This window comes from Rhinolophus hipposideros (assembly GCF_964194185.1).
Source record: "Rhinolophus hipposideros genome assembly, chromosome: X".
In the NCBI taxonomy this organism is placed as follows: domain Eukaryota; kingdom Metazoa; phylum Chordata; class Mammalia; order Chiroptera; family Rhinolophidae; genus Rhinolophus; species Rhinolophus hipposideros.
In genome coordinates, this window is record NC_138046.1 from 24422405 (window position 1) to 24443551 (window position 21147).

General features: G+C 34.9%; 1 protein-coding gene across 7 annotated transcripts in view; it reads left to right on the top strand.

Annotated features, from left to right (window-relative positions):
• Window positions 1-21147, top strand: part of MBNL3 (muscleblind like splicing regulator 3) — a 137786-nt gene that overhangs the window by 111358 nt on the left and 5281 nt on the right. For 3 of the 7 annotated variants that reach the window (XM_081043216.1, XM_081043217.1, XM_081043219.1), the window contains 5 exons: window positions 9766-9957; window positions 11256-11492; window positions 15896-16049; window positions 19980-20074; window positions 20980-21053. In XM_081043216.1, coding sequence (XP_080899342.1) covers window positions 9766-9957; window positions 11256-11492; window positions 15896-16049; window positions 19980-20074; window positions 20980-21036 — 735 coding nt within the window. In that variant the 3' untranslated portion in view covers window positions 21037-21053. Of the gene's footprint in view, window positions 1-9765; window positions 9958-11255; window positions 11493-15895; window positions 16050-17601; window positions 17638-19979; window positions 20075-20979; window positions 21054-21147 lie in introns of all 7 variants that reach the window. The other 4 variants (XM_081043218.1, XM_081043220.1, XM_081043221.1 and 1 more) reach the window with 3 other exon arrangements.

The window sequence follows — 21147 nt, forward strand, 5'->3', positions numbered from 1 at the left end:
TGGGATGGTAGCTAGAGAACAGATTCTTTTCAGTATGACTGAACAAAAGCCACACCTAATCGATTTGGGTGGAATGCTTGCTGTAGCAGGCAAGCTTATTCACTGTATTTAACAGGTCCAAATTGATATTTGCTAGTATAAAATTCCACCTCTGAAAGCTTTTGTTAGCTTTATTGAGGAAGTTTAGCAAGTGAGACAAAGGGTGTGACTGTGACTCCCTAATATATATTTTTCAGTGCAGTTTAAAAGAGAGATTTTGTGATGTTCACAGCAAAAAAATTATAAGTTTAAGAACTCACCTTGGCATAATTAGGAGGCAAACATGAGCCCTCTAGAAGAATTTTAGGAAGAGGTAACACACTATTACTCTGAAGCAAAGCGAATGTTTTAAAATTTCAGTTTCACAACTAGGAATTTTCATTACAGAGAGGAAGGATTCTCACTGCTAGATGTAATGGATGTAGGTATAAAGTGGACATGATGTTATAAGGCTATTAAAATAGTTTTGATTTAGACCTTTAGCATAATTTAGACCTCTCCATATCTAGTAAATTCCTTTAGTTTCTTTCTCTGACTGTGGTGATCCACATGGAGGCAGTTCTTTACACAGAGGTAAACTTGACTCAGTCGAGTGTATTCACCTGGTGATTCATATAGAAGTTACTGGTTCAGCACATTTGGCTCGGCCATTGGGGTGTGCTGAATCCTCCGGTCTGCTACAGGCTTTTCACTGCTTGTGTTTCTGTATCCAAGTTTTGGTGTTTCAAATCACAGAGGCTATCAGCATGAGTTCCACTCCAGGCTTTTCCTTTATCTCAGAATCATCTGATGTCTGTCTGAACCCTTCCCACCTTTTTACATCATTTGTATAATTCTATTTACCAAATACATTTCTCATGTTTATCCAACATTAATAAAGTAAAAAGTGAAGGTGATGTAACACTTCAGAACCAAAAGGGGAAAAATAGGAAGTTCCAATAGATAGGAAGAAGGAAGATACACTAATTAATGAATAATATAATAATTTTTAGACTCTAAAGTTTTTAATGTTTTTCTTCTTTAATTAAATAAGAGCTATAAGGTATATTTTACTCTATGAAACTTTGGACTAAAACAGTTTTAAATGAATAGAAGTAAAGTTGCAAAATATTTATTTACTTTGTAATTTTTGAAGAAGTTTAATAGTTAAATGATTTAGTAGTTACCTAAACCGAGATAGTTTATACATTTTGCAGATTCACATCAGAGTTACAGGTTTTCTAGTTTACATAAACTAATTTCATTGACTGAAGTATTTATGCTATCTCCCTATTGTCATGGCTCTTTTATTAAAAATTGTCTTGAAAACAGTGGGTGAGGCATTTGGTAGATTTCACAGAAAAGGAAACTGTCCATATTCCAGATTACTACTCTCTGCCAGTGCAGAGGTTATACTGTTTTAATGGTGGTTCTTCAGTGGGTTTCTCAGTTTATCTACTCACAAAATGATAAATGATGACATTTAGCTATTTCATCTCAATGTGGTGAAATTAATGTTTTGTAAAGTTATTTTTGCAAAATGTTCAAGTCAGTAGATGACAGGCATTATGTAATTATAAAGCTAATATGCTCTTAATTATGACTGTCGTTATCATGTGAAGTTCCCTATTGACTGAAGTTGAGTAAATCATATCACAGGAGTGCATGGGGTAAAACCATACTACGAGCCCAAAATTTCATCTGGATTTCACTGTTTTCTAAAAGTTTAGAGAAGGTTTTACTTATAGATATAGAAACTGAAACCTCACATTATTTCTTTGTTTAACAAATTATCCTAGGGTTAGACTTACCTTGAGGTTAGTGAAGGCTCAGGGCCCCTCATTTGCATGGTCTCTTTCCAAGGTCCTAGGAAGAGCCCTAGCAATATGTTTACAGTGTGTTTGTAAAATTTGCAAAATATATTTCTGTATTCTTTGTTCTTAAAGCTCCTCTCCCCTACTCTAGTGCCTAAACTTCAGGACCCATAGATCTTGAATTCACTCCTGATTGCAATTACTGGTGGAAAGTAGAGTAGTTATTCAGGTTCATTCCCGAGGCTTTGTATGTTAAACTGCTTAAAGTTCCTTTTATAGTAAAACAAAATAAATCACATCAGCAGTAGGTTTGCTGCCTTGTGCCAACTCTGTTAATACACACTATGAAATCTTTTTTTTTCCAAAAGTTAAACAAAAATGCTACACTTCTGCAGCCAAACAGAGGGCATATAATTCTACTAACCAATGTCACCCCAATAAATTTAATTAGAAAAACAACCCAGAGGGCATTTGTACATTATGTCTTTTACAGAGCCCAATTTCTTTGATAGTGATAAATCTCAACATTCTCCCTTTATCTTCTCTCATATGTTCCCATGGGATAAATTAAACATAATCTCCTTTCAGTGCATTTTGTGTCCTGTTCCTCGGGGACTGGTTAGCTCAGCTGGTTAAGAGCCTGGTGCTAATGAGACCATGTGGGCCCATTTGCCTCCCTGTTCTTTGTCACAGTCTAAGCCATAGCCAGCAGGAAATTTGGAGTGTTCTGTGAAAAGCTTTTTATCTGACAGAAGATAAAACAACAACAGTAAGCAAAACCAATGCTTGACAATCTCACCTAAAAGGAATGATGTTTTTCTTATCAAAACCATCCCTGTGCTCAGATCTCCGTCAGGAGACCTAGTATAAATCCTGTGGTTGCCTCCTGCACCTGATAATAATAACTGGTCCCCCAAATAAAACTAATTTGCCATAATATCCTTTATGGATCTACAAAATATTTTAAACCCTTTTTTACCTAGTCTCCTCTCTTACAACATTTTGTGGATACCAGTCATACGAACGATTCACTAGTCCCCTGGAACCACACATTTTGTAATAACTTGCATATTTTGGTCTATAGTATTGCTAAATTGTTTTTTTTCCCCCAGAACTCTTCTGGTTAAAAATGCATACGTACATATGTGTGTATGCATGTGTTTCTCATACTGTTGCATCTAGCATTTCACATCTATATCGAAAGACAATTTGTGAGTCTCCCTCAGCAGAGAGCAAAACTGATGAATTTATACACTATTTTTGACCCCTGAGTGTTACTTTTGTACTGTGATTTTTGAATTGGATTTTTCTAATTGCTAATCCTAAAAGTAATCAATGGTTGAGGAATCCCTTTTCACTATAATTCACTAAATATTTATTGAGCATCTACTTTGCGCCAAACATTTGAAAAGGTTAGAGGTAGATAAAAAGATAAAAAACAGTCTACCCTCTAGGAAAGCATGACAATAGTAAGATGGTGAATTAACATTTGTGTGATCCCCTTACTGTATGATTTATACCCGATCCTCTATATTTTTACCACTTTGGCCTTTTCGTTTTTTCTCCATAGAGTCATCTTTCTATTAACCATGTGAGCTTATGTTTTGATTTTTGTTTTTATTTTGATGGATGTGGTGATTGCTTTTTGAATCCCTGATCATTATAACCCTTAGCATCCATTTATCCTGCACTGAGATGTTTGTAATCAGGCTTCCTGTGGGCTCTCTGCTTTTCTAAGCTCTTGCCATTCCTCCTTCAAGCAATCTATATTTTGTTTCATACCTTTTGTTTAAATTGGGTAACCACTTGATTTTTTAAAAAAACTTTTCCTTTCTTAGTGGAATGCTAAAGTTAATTGAATGGTCATTATTATTACATGGTGGTTCCCCAACAAATAATTTTTAGGTCCGTTCTTGTTTACTTCTCAGGAGCGAAGTCAAAATTGCTGGGTGGTGAACACACAATATGATAAATAGATGATGTACTATAGAAATGTGCACTTGAAACCTATGTAATTTTACTAACCATTGTCACCCCAATAAATTCTAATCAAAAAACAATTTAAAAATTGCCTTGCCCATCTAAGGAAGAAGTTATTTGTCCTCTTGCCAGATCCTTACCTTTAGTAATCATCTTGGTGTTATGCTGAACTGTGTGTGTGGGTGCCTACTTTGCAGCTTCTCTTCCACCAGGCAGATTGAATACAGGCAGATTGAAACCATGGTTTGTCCTCTCTTTCATGCTATACTTTACACTTTTTATGTCCTCAGTAATCAACTGATCTTTCACCTTCCTGCCTACCTTCAATGCTTCCTCTTACTTGGAGACTTCTGTGATTAATAAGGTCAGAAAATCCAGGTCTAGGTGAGAACAACTATCTACTTTTGACCCTTGAACTTATTTTTTTTTCTTAGCTCTTTCTGTGACTTACTCATTACCAAGTGTGATAAGTACATAAATACCACTATCTGCTTGTGTCTGTTTATAAAGTTAACTCTCAATTACTGAGGGACCAATTAACTAGTCTGGCTGTTATGTGGGCCTCCTACCGTACCTTTTGGCCGCTTCAGTCCCCACAGAAAATCACTCCAAAAGTGTGGGGATGACCAAGCAAAAGCTATGAAACCATTTGTGCTCCATGTGAACACTTACTAAAATCTGATAGATATTAAAATTGTACATTTCAATGTGCTTTGGGATAATCTAAGGATAGAAATACACAAGGTGATTGTGAAAGGGGCTTCCTTTTATACTGTATCAGTACTTGTAAATGAGCAATAAAATTAAGGTGTGAGTGCTAATAAAACTTAAGAGTGCTGTTTTTCTGGTGTTAAAAATCAAGTCAAGAAATTGTTACCAAATGTTCACCATCCTATAAAAGAAAATGTTTAGTCATCCACCTCTAGACAGGAGCTCAGAGAGGGAAAGCCTCAATTATTATATTGACTCTGGCCAGGATTAGCCACAGGTGACTTAAAGTATTTTGCATTCATTCATTCAACAATAATTGTAACTGACCTTGGATATTACTGAAATAACTACAAATAGATATAGGCTGTTGGGGACACACCAATGCCCATATCTATTGATTTAGCACAACATTTAATGTTTATTTCTTTATACTAGCTTGAGGAGTAACCCATTTTAAGTAATAAGTCAATGTTCCTAAAATGTACGTATAAACTAGACATACTTATTTGAGGCATAGTTTTTCACCGAACTGCATTATTCTTAAAAGGTGTTTCACAATCCTTTAATACTAACCATGTGGTGAGTCCTAAAATTTTACCTTTACAGCATTCCATCTATCTCTGCCTTCCTAGTTACTGAGTAGTTATTCTATTAACAAGTAGTTAAGAATCTTAATTTTAGTGACCATTTAAAAGAACATTTTAGCTAATTCTTTTTTTTTTTAAAGATTTTATTGGGGAAGTGGAACAGGACTTTATTATGGAACAGTGTGTAATTCCAGGAACTTTTTTTTTTTCCAAGTCAAGTTGTTGTCCTTTCAGTCTTAGTTGTGGTAATTCTTTAGTATTGGTTTCTAAAGCCAAATTTTTCCAACTTGTGGAATCTTGCCACAAGTATTAAAATTCACATCAATAGATTTATATAGAATTAGCACTTTACTCCAGAAAGTGGTGGAATGCTTTATTTTTTGGAATCTTCTAGAACAAGGGTCAGCAAACTTTTCTGTAAATGACTAAATTGTAAAGATTTAAGCTCTGTGGGAGAAGAGACAAAGTTGAGGTTATTATTAATATGTAGGTACTTCTATAACAAGAAATAAAGCAAGTATCCACAACTTTTTTGTAATACAAATCTACTAATGAGCACAGTGGAATTTATTTATGGAGACTGAACTGTGGATTTCATAGAACTTTCATGCATTATGAAATATTATTTATCTTTTACTATTTTTCAACCATTTAAAAATGTACAAGCCATTCTTAACCATTCTGGCCATACACAAACAGCGTGGGCCGGATATGGCCCAGGAGGTATTGTTTGCCTATCCTTACCCTAGAACACAAGCTCTTACACAGTAAGTAGTCCACAGGCCTGCACCAGAGGTAAATTTCATTGAGGTCCTTAAACTTCCTGAGATCACATGCAGCATTTTGTACACACATCAACTTTTCTGTGGACACCTCCACAACTTTGATCTGACTCTCAGAGAAATCCAGGACTAAAGAAGATTAGGGCCCATTGTTCTAAAACCCTCATAGTTTCTAGGTACTGTGCAAGTCACTGGGAACCCGTGGGAATTCCTACCCTAGAAGCTGCTAATCCTGCTAGAGACATTGAGGGTAAATAATTGTCTAGGTGATTTTTCATTCATAAAGTCAGTTGTCTCCACCATGTTTGTTGGTTTCATAAAACTTAGAGAAAGTTGAAAATCCACACCTCTAGTTCTAGGAGGAAAAGCTTTCTCATATTTTCAAATATTTAGTAAATAATTTAGGTTTGAGTGAATATGTGAAACATAGTTAAGTGTCCAGACTATTTCAGGCTATAAATAGAAATTCAGATTCAATCTGTTCGGATCCTTCTTTAATATAAAGACCACCCCATGGACTGGTTCATGTTAGTTCAACTGACATCTAGGGCTGCAATACAGGTGTAAATAGGATTAAAGTTGCTGTTTAAAACGGAATGTGTGAGCTGAGCTTGCAGGTAGCTTGACTTAACTGGTGGCTGTTAGCCAAAGCTAAGCCCTTGAATGCTCAAATCAGTGAAATGGAATAGTTACCCTGGGGCAGAGATGGTACCATGTTTCCTTGAAAATAAGACCTAGCCAGACAATCAGCTCTAATGCATCTTTTGGAGCAAAAATTAATATAAGACCTGGTATTTTATATTATAGTATATAGTATTATATTTTATTTTATTTGTTTTATTTTATTTTATTTTATATTATACAGACCCGGTCTTATAGTAAAATAAGACTGGGTCTTATATTTATTTTTGCTCCAAAAGACGCATTAGAGCTGATTGTCTGGCTAGGTCTTATTTTCGGGGAAACACGGTAGTAAGAAAACCATTTGAAAAGAAATAAGAAGCTCAGGAGTTCCTGCCTATGCCCTAGGGTTGGGAGTAGAAGAACTTGCTTTTTCTCAATAAACAGTGTTATAGAAGGAAGTTTGTACTCAAGGAGGAAACGGTTATAAAAGTTATAATACTCATTTTAAAACCTAAAGATGGCACAATGTAATATGTGGCGAAACCTTAAAAAAAACTTGAAACGTTTTCAGCAAGCCCCTTGTACTTTTTACATAGACTTTTAATTAATTGACAGCTTGTTTATACACTTGGAGCATATAACAAATGTAAGCAGGCTAAAATATATTCCAAAGAAAGAAGAAGTTAACTAAGAAAATTCCCCCCCCCCCCAAAAAAAAGGAAGGAAAAATTATGGAAGTTCAGAGCTATTGTAAATAGAAAGCATCACTTACATGTACATTAAAATTAGCTATTGTTAATTGATCAGTATTTATTAGTCAATAATGATGTTTTTAATCTGGAAAATCCACTCACCTGCATGTCTTTCTTTTAATTCAATAGGTTTTTTTTTAATGTAGTGATGGCCCTTCCTAGTTCTGTAAAAGGCAAAAGCAAAAAGTATCCCGGAGAATATGATGATGACTTTAGTGAGAAATTTACTATGAAGGAGAGAAAAGAAGTACAACAAAGAGTATTATTGTGTGGTTCAAATCTGGAGATTTTATAATTAGAGAGTCTTGCTGATTTGAGACAACCATAAATCATCAAATTGATAAGGTCTGCCTTTTTTAGTGGAAGGATGCCTGGGTGGCTGTCTCCAAGAGATTTCCATCTCATTATATAAAATAATATCATATTAGCTAATTCCTGGAGCTTCATATCTCATGCTATGAAAAAAGTATGACATGTCCCTATGACCTTTTACATCACAGTACCTAGTTAGGTTGAGTCAGCCTTTGGCTGACTGTTCTCAAACCTTAAAGCACCTCCCCTGACTTTCCTGGCACCTGGTGTTACTCCTTTCCTCTTAAAGCTCTTGGCTACCATGCCTTTTCTACTCACCCTAGTGAATCTTGCCAGCTTGGTGAAGAGAGAGTTCTTTATATCCTTCCTAATTGCCAATTAGCTAATTTGATAAACTCATCTAAGATAGAGTGCTGATGGGAAAACCCTTCCTTCCAAGTTGAACATGGTTTATAACAGGGACTTCGTGGAGAATGCTGTGCTGGTGAAAAATTCAAGTCAGACTATAGGGTGATGTAGTCAGTATACTATATTGCTCCTCACTTCATGCTCCACAGCCTCCTATTCTACCTGTATTTAGAGCTGTTCCTATTAATGTGATTTAGAAGAAGGTGTGGACACAGCTTGTGAGTATAACAGATTCATTATTTTTTTGATGAACGAAATAAAAAGAAAGCAAGAAGATATGCTATTAGTAATACACAGTGAAACACCACCAGTTGCACAACAATGTACTAGAGTCTCTGTTGGTAATGTACTACATTTAACCATGATTTGTTATTAATTCATTAAAATACTTCAATTTATTTATGTACTTTTTAAAATACCAATTTCTTTTTTTAATATTTATTTTATTTTATTTTTTATTTTATTGGGGAATATTGGGGAACAGTGTGTTTCTCCAGGGCCCATCATCTCCAAGTCGTTGTCCTTCAATCTAGTTGTAGAGGGCGCAGCTCAGCTCCAAGTCCAGTCACCGTTTTCAATCTTTGGTTGCAGGGGGCTCAGCCCACCATCCCATGTGGGAATTGAAGTGGCAACCTTGTTGTGGAGAGCTTGAGCTCTAACCCACTGAGCCATCTGGCCGCCCCTTAAATTTAGTTTGAAACGTCAGCATTGATTATATCAGTCAATCAGTCATTCACTAACTATTTGGTACTACAGTGGACACACAAGAACTATCGAAGAAATAACCACATTGAGAAGCAAAGACGTCCATGTGGACCAAACTGGAAAACAACACAGTAAAATAATAAATTGTATGGTTACAGATAAAAGGCAAAGCATATATCAAGCTCTTCAAGGTCAGGACTTTTTAAAAAGAGAAAAACCAGTAAGAGCCCTTTGCATTTCTAAAGATTTTCCTTACAAGTTGTACTCCAGTTTATGTACCTTATAATCCTGTTGTCTTATTTCTTCCTGCCTAACAGGGATCCTTGTAGTATTTTTACGGCCTCTTTTTGAACTGTGGATATCATTTGGTCCCCTAGGTAAAGACAAGGCTAGGCAAGTCAAATTAGTTTGTGAAATAGAACCTCCTTTTTTTTTAATGACCATACCAACGTCATTTTAGGTAGATGGCATGAAGTTGTTAAAGCTCTCACTTTTTCAATCTACCCCTTTCTTCTCACTCATTGCTGTATTCCATAATTGATAGTGGACCAAGAAGAGAAGCAAGGGTTTGGTAGAGCAGGTGGGAACTATGGTAGGACAGGCAACTTTAAAACCAAGTACTGGTGGGGAAGAGGAAGGAGGAGGGTGAAACAAAGGGGGCTTTCAGGAGAACCTGAAATCTGCCTGCAAAGGCCGTGCCTATGGAAGGAGACAAGGGAGACTGCCTGTATATATGCTGTCATTTGTGACATGGTTTTTAGGTAAAAATGGAAGTGCTAGAGAAAACATATTTGGAACAGGCTGCATCAATGAGATTTTATTTGGCTAATTCATGACAGTTAAAATTATGAGGCTCGTTTTGTCAGTTTACCAATAAATTTGTTACTCAAAGAGATTTTTTTGGTTTAAAAGCAACTCTTATATGGATATTAGTATGAGACTAAAAATAAATCAGAAGAAACAATGGCAAAGTTTGATATGGCTTAGGCTTTCTGAAAGAATGCCTCCTTGTGTAATGATAGGAATAATCTGTTTACTTCTAATGCCTTTTTTTTCTCTTTTAAACATGCAGACTTCCTTTCCTATGACTCCGTCACTTGCAGCTAATCCTGCCATGGCTTTCAGTCCTTACTTACCTCATCCTGGGATGGGCCTGGTTCCTGCCGAACTTTTACCAAATGCACCTGTTCTGATTTCTGGAAACCCACCTCTCGCATTGCCAGGAGCTGCTGCTCCAAAACTGATGCGTTCAGATAAGCTGGAGGTATTTGTTTAGAAATATATAAATACCTATAGGGTAGATAGTAACCTTATGCATAAAACAACATTCTCAGGGCCCAATGTTTTGAATGCTTTAAATAAGTGCACCTGGGTTTTAGCTAATGGAGTATAACCTCAGAGATTGTTAAACATTTTTATACTGCAATTACACCCTGTTGTGAAGTGCACTGATCAGTTGTACAGTACGGCAAACAATGTCTTAGTGTACCCGGCCACAGACTGGGATGCAGAATCTCCTTTGCTATGGCACAAGAAATCTGGTTGGAATGCTCCTTTTACCCAGGCTCCAGCTTCATAAACTGCAATTACTCTATTTGTTGATGAGCCTCTACTTGCTAAAATAATCAAACTGAAAAAGTAGACACTCTATGAATGAAGAATGTAAATGGGTCTCATAGTGTCTAAACTTTTTTCTCCATTTTAAGAATGATGTACTAGATATTAAATATACCTTGATACCTAAGAAAAGAGACACAGACAATAGTTTGGTGGTTACCAGAGGGTAAGGAGGGAGGGGGGTCGTAGATGAGGGTAAAGGAGATCAAATGTATGGTGATGGAAGGAGAACTGACTCTGCGTGAACACACAATGGGATTTATAGATGATGTAATATAGAATCGTACAACTGAAATCTATGTAACTTTACTAACAATTGTACCCCAATAAAATTTAATTTAAAAAAAAGAAAATCTGAAAGAAATTTCAAAACAGCTTTCTGATTTATGGAAGTCCTTCAAACATCTTTTAATTATCATTATTCATAAATTGAAATACATAACTAGTCAATTTCTCCCACAGTCAACTCCATTGGCAGCTCCTTAAATGCCTGGCAGTATATCATATTGGAATCCGATTGTACATGTAATGTAATTAGGTCATGGTCCACAAGCCTGCTTGTGGAAAAGCACATTGCTATGTGATAAAGTCTCATCTTGGACCTTAACAAAATAACTTCTTACAAACTTAGCTACTTACACTTTAGGCTGTGTATTAAGTGGAAGATTTAAAAATGGTTTCCAGTAACACTTTTAAGCATTTTTATTTCAATGTAAGGAAAACAGACAACTTTCCTTTGGGGAGAATGGAATTTTTTTTCTAGGAATAGAAATTTTGTCTATGTTTACATCTCATAGTGAATATGGTTTCACATTATCCTTCAGCTTTTTAGATTTTTCCTAAATAGATGACAAAATAATGTGTATTATTGCTCTTACATTCACTGGCAAAATAAATAAAAGCTAATCACCTTCAGTCATCAATGTGATATTTTTTTTCTTTAAGGTTTGCCGAGAATTTCAGCGTGGAAATTGTACCCGTGGTGAGAATGATTGCCGGTATGCTCACCCTACTGATGTTTCAATGATTGAGGCAAGTGATAACACTGTGACAATCTGCATGGATTACATCAAAGGCCGATGCTCCCGGGAGAAATGCAAATATTTTCATCCTCCTCCACACTTGCAAGCCAAACTCAAGGCATCTCATCACCAGATGAACCATTCAGCTGCCACTGCGATGGTAAGAACAGGCCAGGACTTGTGTACTGTATTTTGGGGTAAATGATTAGTATCTTCCTCAACGTGTGTAATATCTTGTAACTGTAATCTTGGATAGTCATGAGTGGACCTTAATACGAATAGCCAAGGTGATAAGCTGGAAAACAGAACCTATTTATTCTACTTCATTCACTAAAATTAATTATTTAAAAGCTTTACTGATGATTTTAATCCACTGTGCTTTCTCTTCCATTTTTAGAGAAAGAGACATTTATATAATTTAAACCATCAATTATTTTTGAGTGGTTTTAAGAACCTGACTAACCTTACTATTCCAGAAAGGTAGCAAATTGCTTCTCTTCTTGTGAGCCATAATTGATAGTGGACTCTTTTCTACTAACATCCTTTAAAGCCTTTCTAAAACAGAGGACTTGGAAGATAGGATGGTAAGTGGGCTCTAATTTCCCAAAGGTTAAGGTTGTTTTTCCTTTCTGGAGGATTGGTTTCAAGGCAGCAGCGAGGGGAGGCTGGGGACACATTTCTACATGGTTGGGAGAAGAGGCCTGGCAAAAAGTTGTCCTAGCGAGTCAGTTATGTGGAAAAGTTAGTTCTACTTAACACTGAAAGGTAGGAGCAAGGAAAAAATTTGCATACCACACTACAGTGTGTTAGGTTGAGAAATAGGAATTATGATTACTTAAGTTTGTCACAGTTGTTAATTATTTTGATAAGCTACTTGCTATTTCTTTATTTTTTAGCCTGAGACTTTCCTCATGTAATAGGGTATAACAGTCTAATAAGGGACAAAACCCTGAGGAAACTTCATATTTTTGTGGAAGAAAATCACCTGCACAACCCTGAAGTCCCTGACAGAGACCTTATCTTTTCATAAGAGAAGATATTTATTTTGAAACACTCCTACTTGTTAACATTTTCCTCATGATGGATTGAAATCTACCTTGCTGTAACTGGAACTTACACTTACTTTATAACACAAAACAAGTCCATCCCTATTCCATATGAGTGTGAGTCTAATATCTTTTCTCTAAACCAGGTACCTCACATTTCTCCAAGCTTTTCTTGTAGGTTATGGCTTTAAGGACACAGCACCAATTTTGGACTTGTTCCATTTTTTTCAAGCCCGCTGTTCTCTCAGAACAGAACCCATTACTTCATGAAAGATCTGAGTAGAACAAACTTATTTTCTACCTTGATCTGGACAACATAATCTGTTAATGAATGTTAAAAAAAGACTTCACCACATGTTTTTATCTTAAATTCTTTTGAATGAGGGTATTTTAAGCTATGAAAATAAGAAGCTACCCAAAATGTTCAATGCAGAATTTAAGCCGCCAATTTTTGGATTATTTCTGTAGGTGGCATAGAGCTCAGAAACAGTGTGGACCTATTACAAAGGAAAGGAATATAGTTGGCCCCCTAAAAATAAAGATTCTCATATGCATAGGGCATACAATAAATGGCTTACTTGTGCCATTGTGTACCTGTCCCACACTCAGGCATGGAGCCTTCATATGTATGGGCCCATTTCTGATGATCGGAGTGGTTTTGGTACAATGCATATAAGTCAGCCCCAAATTGCCATAGAAATTTAAATTGTATATAGTAGGCCTTCAATTGGTACTTATGAATGTCAATATAAAACCCTTTTCTGAGTAGCTGATCAGAACAGAGTCTTAGTGGTAAAGTCAAATTGGCCCATAGGAATTTGAAGTAAGATTAAACAAAGGAGGCTTTCCATAAAGAAGTGTAAGCTTTCTATATGTTTAAGGATTCAGAGTAGAAATGCTTTGTGAAAGAGATATTTTTACACTGTTCATGTGCATAGCTTAGTTTGGCTTCACTGAAAGCAGCTTGTATTATTTAAAAGAAAAAGACTTGAAGGGTTATTTAATTTCTCAAAGAAAATAGAGATAACCTTTTGGCCTTCTTTATCCACAAGAGTAAGGAAGTCATGGTATATCCCTTTTTAGCATGCCAAAGGCTAGTTACTCAGCACAAGTGTTCCTGTCTCCTTAAGAATTTGAGGCATACCTAATTGTTGTTGCTGGGACATGTTTTATAAGTAATGTACAATTTGCTGAGAAAAAAAATGTAATGCCAGACTTCTCCAATGAATCTGATCCAGGGACAAGTTTAACCGAGTTCTAAGCACAGTGGGATTTTGAAAGAATTGTAGATGTGAAAAAAGGATTTTTAAATGCTAATACATTTTAGAACTAAACCTTACAAGGACTTAACAAAGCAAATAGCACATACTGAAATGTACAGCAAGCCTCTACAAATGAGAATTGCATACATTTTGCTAACTATCTATGATATCTGGATGAGGGGGGTGATGGGGGAGAAATAATTCATTTGCTTTTTCCTTACATGGTAGTTGGGAGATATAGTTATAAGATTGGACCTGAAGTCCTTGTAAAAATTGGATTTTGTTTTACAGAGCTACAGTATCAGACTCCAACTACTGATATCTGTTTTATCACCTATATAGTATTTATCTCATAGACCCACATTGAAATTTTAACTGGAAGAAATCTCTTTCCTGCTATAGTTGTTGCCTCTGCTAATCTCGTTTTAATAGATTAATATATGAGCATTCCCTGAGATGTTAATTTTAGATGCTTATTTGCTTAGTTTCTCATTGATGCGAAAGTCAATTATAGATTTTGGTGTAATATTGTAATATTAAATTTCTGCCGTTTCATTTCAGCCAACAGAAAACCTGTTGAAATTGTTTAACTTAAGATCTTTATAGATTTATAGTAGAGACATACTTCAGATCTCCTAGTTGCATAGCCTAATGTCCTTCAGAAAGGAAATAAATTAGATTTAAATAAGATTTTTTTTCCAGAATACTCTTAAATGAATAAAAAGGTAAGTAACATTCAATGTTATCAGAGTAGAAGAGAAAAAAATGTATAATTTACCCATTACACGCAATTTGTTTTTAACCTATTCATTTCTTTATAGTTAGAAATATTCATTAGGAATTCAAATGTATTTATATGTGTAAGAGTAGTGTATTTATACATAAAATAGGCAAGGTATTTTTGAACTTGTGAGCATAATATCTGGTTTTATAAAGAACTGATTTAAAATAATTCATTAATCAGAAGTTAATCTAACCATTGTAATAGTGTGGTGAGATACTATCTATTAGAAAAATTACATTGGAATTTTCTGTTTAAAATTTAAGTTAGTTGTTTTTTTATAAATTCAAGTGAATACATTGGTGCTTCATGTCTATCTTCATAAAGAAAACAAGATTACTTATATCTAAAATGTGTATAAAAATATAAATAAAACTCATAACAGTGATTATACAGATTTTTGTCTTGGTGATTGTAAATAAAAAGACTAATCATATGATTAAGAGTACAGCTTTAATAGTGGAATATTACACATATCAAAAAGAAATACAACATTTTCAGTCTATTTAAATACATATCTTGACAATAAATATTGGTGCACATATTTTTGTTAGTTTTCCAATAGCACTTGAATATATCATATTTTAGTGAATTTCAGGGAGTTTGAGGGTTTTGTAGGTACTAAAGTATATTATTTTTTTCCTCTGTGTACTAAATGTAAATGTATTACCAATATGATAAAATCTATTTTATATAGGTATATTTATAATTAAAGGCATTCAACAACCATAAGCTTTCAGTATGTAACAGATTCCCATGCAACAAAGAACAATGATCTCTAGGCAGTCTTTCTGTGTGGATTTCCATCGATAATACATTTCAGAACACTAATATAAAAATGAACAAAGAAAAAAATTTTATCACCATCTCTGGGTAGTGTACAATGCAGATTTTATCAATTCTTTTGTAAGGAAAAACACAAACCTCTCACCTGTTAAACATGATAAATTAACATAAAGGATACACTGGACTCCAAAGACAAAATGGAAGAGATGTATTATTCGCTGGAAGTCCAAATACAATGGAAGAACTTGAATTATTTTTACCATTATTCCTGTGCAACAAAAGAGCCGTGAAAGACATTGCAAGTTCATCACACACATTCTTTTTTATTTATACTTTTGTTCTCCTTGAGAAAATGTATTATTTGATATATTGAATAAATCTATTCCCCGCATAATGGTAAAAATAAATAAATAAATGCTTATATGCTGTTAACAATTTCCTATCACATCCTGCCCAAATGATGAGGTCCTTTTTTATTTGCCTAACTTAGTGAAATTGAAAAGCTTTTTCCCCCCTTGTCTGTTTATTTTCTGTTTTGGACTAAGTCCTCATTTAGTGAACTGTTTCATCTCTGCAGTTGGTTACCTTGCTCGATGGTTATCCTTGCCTTATCTAACTGCTGCTTACTTGGTTTGAGTACATTCTTTATTTTTTTAGTGCTATTTATTAATCCATCCCTCCTTCACAGGCCCTACAGCCTGGTGCATTTCAACTGATACCAAAGAGATCGGCACTTGAAAAGACCAATGGGGCCACCCCAGTCTTTAATCCCAGTGTTTTCCACTGTCAGCAGGCTCTGGCTAATCTGCAGCTCCCTCAGCAGCCAGCGTTTATCCCTGCAGGTGAGAACAGGGCTCTGGGCACTGCCAGTTTAGTGATGTTGTCAATGTATACAATGCATACCAGCTCCCAAAAGAGCTTTTATGCAAGGACTGTCAGCAGGTGCTTTGACTGGGAATAAAACAACACAGTTACATTTGATCTGCTAGTATATATAACAAACTTTTTCTATGGTTCTCGAAAACTAATGGTTTGAAATCAAAGTAGGAAGAACTGTCAACATTTTTCTTTTTAGTGTTTCTTAAGTTTTGCTTCTTATCATTGATTCACTTGGTTCATTCTCAAACTAATTCCTTGACTCTTAGGTATCATTTTCAAAGACATTGGTCTGCCCTCAAAAAAAATGTTTCCCAACTTCAGCATTGCAAAAATATATAGTCTATATCTTTGATAAAGCTATCCTTAAATTTATTAATTTATAGTATAGTTATATATATAGTTATATAGTCATATAATGATGTATATGTGTGTGTGTGTGTATGTATATGTATATATATACATATATATATATATATATATATGTATATATATATATATCAGGTGGTTTTAGCCTCTAATTCTTAAGCCAGTTAACATAAAAAATATAGCAGTTTTCCTGACATATTTTCCTGACACTTTGCAGCATATTTTGTTACCTCCCACATTCAACTATATTTAATAGCATAACAGTTTTGTACCAAATTGAATAAAAAATTTTAAGTCAGAATTTTGTTCAAATAAATATCATATACGAGAGAAAATACCTTTTTTCTAGTGGTTTAAGAATGAGCATATAGTCTCTTAGGAATAAATTGAAAAAACCTAACCACCCAGAGTACAGTAGATTTTCTTTTGCTAGAATTATAAATGCAAAGTTTGGTAAGTTATTAAATGAAAGTGACATGCCTTAAAAATTAATTTAGGAAGCCTTGTTAATTATATAAACATACTAAATGCACAGTATTATATAACGACTTGAAAATAACCTGTTGGTTAATTGATAAATTGATCAGTTACTAAATTTTGAAAGAAGCTATTAAAAAAAGTCTTTTGTCTAGTTATTAACCACAATACTTTTCCATCATGTCATTTAAAAATCACAATTTTTACAATATTTAGACTTTTTACTGGATTTGGCTTATTTAAAATCTAGATTTATAAGTGAAAATATCAGAAGAATCTTTTCCCCTTTAATTAATAGGAAAATAAAAAGCTCTCAGGCTGAGAGCCCCCTCTAATATGTATAATAAATTAAAATTCTCCCTTTTATGATTAAAGTTACTTATAATGTGTTTGTCCAAAATAAAGGATATAATTTAAGTGAGGTGATTCCTTTAAAAAACAATTAATATTTATTTTTATACCTAAGAATCTAAGAATTACTTTGATTACCTGGGTTTGTGATCTTAAAACTAAGCTGTAATTGTAGGCATGGAAGATTACTGGATTTGCATGTGCTGATTAATTAATATTGCAAAGAATATCTTTCTAGTTAAAAATTATTTCTATCAATAAAGCTTTAATAATGAAATATCTCTTTTCTTTACTTTTCACGCTTTTCTGCATGGTGTACAGGGCAAATACTGTGCATGGTACCTGCTTCAAGTATTGGTAGGTTTTGTACAAAAATTCTCAACTTTTTCTAACCTGAAAAGAATGTTTTCCTATTGTGACTATGATAGAGATGAGCAAATGAATGATGTGGCTGGACATTTTCTGAGTTTTTAAGGTTTGATGTGGTACTGTTTTCATGTCTTTGTGGAATCACAGTAGTGTTGTACTCTCAAGTCCTAGTTGGTTGCTACTGTGGCCAAATACTGACTCTGCCATTTCTCTATTTTCACCCTAAAAATTACAGCTGAAATATTTTGAAACATTTCCTTATTTAGCCAGAGTGGGCAGTTTTGTTCTTAGCTTTACATCTGTTACTAAGAAATTATAAAATATTTCAAATGCACAATTTGTAAAGTACAAAAAACACTTCTCCAAAAAAGTTATCCATAAGATCTAAGTTATTCAATACTCAGATGTTTAGAAAGGATGAGTTAAGCAAAGTTAGAAAACATCCCATATTGTTCTGTGATGAATTCTATGAATGTTCTGGAATGAAGTGTCATCTGTACGGAAACGAGGCAGAATTATTTCAAAATGACTCTTTGTGGGGTATGTGATTTTTAACCAGTTATGTACAGATCCTTTAGTTAGCCACCAATACAATATGGTAGCCATCTTGCAACAATTTTGTACCTCACTAATACAGAAGAAGACACAAACGTGACTCGTTACCCTCTTAAGAATTCCTGGGGAGTTCACAGCTCCTATAGTCCCCATGGGCACCAGGAACAGACCAGGAGAAGATAGCTCTGTTTATATGGGAAGGAATTATCCCACCTCACTCCACCATCTCCTATCAATCCAGTTCCTTTCATCTTTTTCGAGTGATTGCAATAGCTTGACCTCTGTCGCATTGGTCGGCCAGAGTAGATGCAGAGCCCAAAAAGGACTAAAAGGCTTATGGAGATTAAAAAAAAAAGTCAAAATGACAACCATATAATAGCACTCAGTAATACAGCAGGGTGTGAACACTGGCAACCTAGGTGAAGCCTTTGTTATTAAGGGATTGGCTGTCCCCTGTAAGAATTAAAAACATTTCCACTGATACTAACAAGAGCACTATATGCATATGATTAGAAGAAACTTCTGCAAGTTTGTGAAACATGTCTGTGTCTTCACATTTTGTGACTGCTTCCCTGCCCTTTCACCTAAGAGCTCTGTGTAGGAATGCAAACTGCATGCTTCTGTTTTGCTGCTTCCAGTATAGTTGCTGCACTCCTAATAGGAAAACAAGAGTGTTTTGAGAATTGGCACGTTGTACAGTAAGGGATGTCTATAAGTAATGGATAACTAAAGATAAGTATAATGAATAACTACAGTCTGTGAATCACCATTTGGGGTACAACTGCGATTTCTAGGACATTGCATATGTTGATTTTCCTCTCCCCAGGCCATTCACTTTCTCTGTAGACTCAGAAAATCTGAATTTGATCAATGTAGACGTAAATTATTATATATGCATGCTTTCCATTCACACATTAATTCCTTGATTTGCTTTCCCAAATGAACGAGAAATGAGAAGAGCATCCAAAAAACTTTAAAAATGAGGTAGAACCTAGAAAAGGCAATGAGAAAACATCCTGAAAGAGATGTCGCAGCTACTAGCCATCGTAGCTCTAATATTTACGGTGAAGATGAGATTTTGTCAGATATTTACTATGAAATATCCCATGTGTTTGTTTGATAAATAACCTAAATTTCAAGGGGTTTGCCAGACAGAGGTGTACTTAAAAACCTGCACACATAGGCCATTGTATTCTTTATATCTGCTTCCCTACCATGTACCCACCAATTGAACTGCCATTTTTTTGGCATGCAGATTAGGTAAGTATACATATAACTGTCCCTTTGAACCTGCAAATCTAGTGACAGCACTCATGTCTGTAACTTAGTGAACCTAAACACCAACTCACAGTTCCTCACTCCAGTTTTGAATGTGCAACCCAGTTACTTGTTCGTTTAACTAGCTATTCATGCCGATAGCCTTGGTAAAATCAGATTTTATTATATGCACCCATTGTAACCCCTTCTGAAAATTTGGCCTTTTAAGTGAAATAAAATGTGATTCTACTCAGAAACTAACTAAATGTTGAGAATAACTCAGTTTTCCTTAATGTGAACTATAATGGGCTTTCCCTTTCCTCTTTTTAAAATTGTCCCCATTCTGTTCTATGTTGCTTTGCACTGACTGTGATTGCATGATGCCCCCTGGATACATCATGATGATGTCATATGGCTTGTTGCTGTGATACCTACCATGCCCCATTCCATCGTTTATGTCATGGCTACATATATGCTTCACCCTCCCGTGTGTGGCTCCCATGGTTTCCTACTGAAAGTGCCCATGATGCACGGCGCTACACCTACTACTGTGTCTGCTGCAACAACACCTGTCACCAGCGTTCCCTTCGCTGCAACAGCTACAGGCAATCAGGTTTGGCCATTTATTTCACCTAGATAACTACAGTGTGGTGGTAAGACACAGTATATGCTTTTTGGATTGGTGAGAGACGTTGATCCATATTTCTATGTGATTCTTAAGTAGTTGTTACATTTAGAATTTTTATTTTTGTGTTTATTCTAGAGGGATGTATCTGCTTTGCTACTTATCCTGAGATGAATCAACAAAGTTTTCTCATTTTCATTCGGTTACCAGATTTCTCTCTTGATATGCTACTACACCAATCCTTAAATGTATATACTAAATATTTCCTAAATGCTTCCTCATTGGTCAAGAGGTGAATTTGTTTTATTTTACTACCATTTTTGGTTGTTGCTTTTAAATTTCACTTAGTACAGTCATCACCTTTACCTTCAGATCTACTGGAAAGAAAGCAAGTAAACACATTTCTTTCCAAGGCACAGATGTCCCTATCATTACCCAGTAATTGCATCAGAAATCCTCATGCTGACATTGTATGTGCTTGTGTTGTTTTGATTTTCATTTGCTTTAGGTATGTGCAGGGAGAATCACAAGGGAAATTATAAATTTTGGGGGAGTCTTGAAATTGTAAGTTGAAGCAAACAATAATTATTGTGTAATGTTATGGCCGTTTTGCCTTATTAAAGTGGTAACAACGCTGAAAGACTGCAAGTTCCACTGCTGTTTCAATTACAAGTATGATAACCATATAGCACACAAAGCACTAATTAATTGGGGGAACAAACCGCATTCTAATCTGTGCTTTGCAAAATTAACTATTAGTGGATATGGTTAATATGTCTAAATTTTCCTGTGAAGTTGATTATGGTACTGATTGCCATGTCCAAGCAACGAACAAAATAAATGGAATTCTCTCAAGAAACTATTTTAATCTAAAATCTTTTTTACTACTATAGATACCCCCATTATCAGTAGATGAACTGAATAGCACCATGTTTGTTTCACAGATGTAGAAGTTACCAGTAGAACAGTAAGTTTTCTTAAGTATTAATATAAGTAATATTTATAGGTTATTTATACAATTGCATTTGTTAGAGCTTTGGTAAATATTTTCATTAATAGAC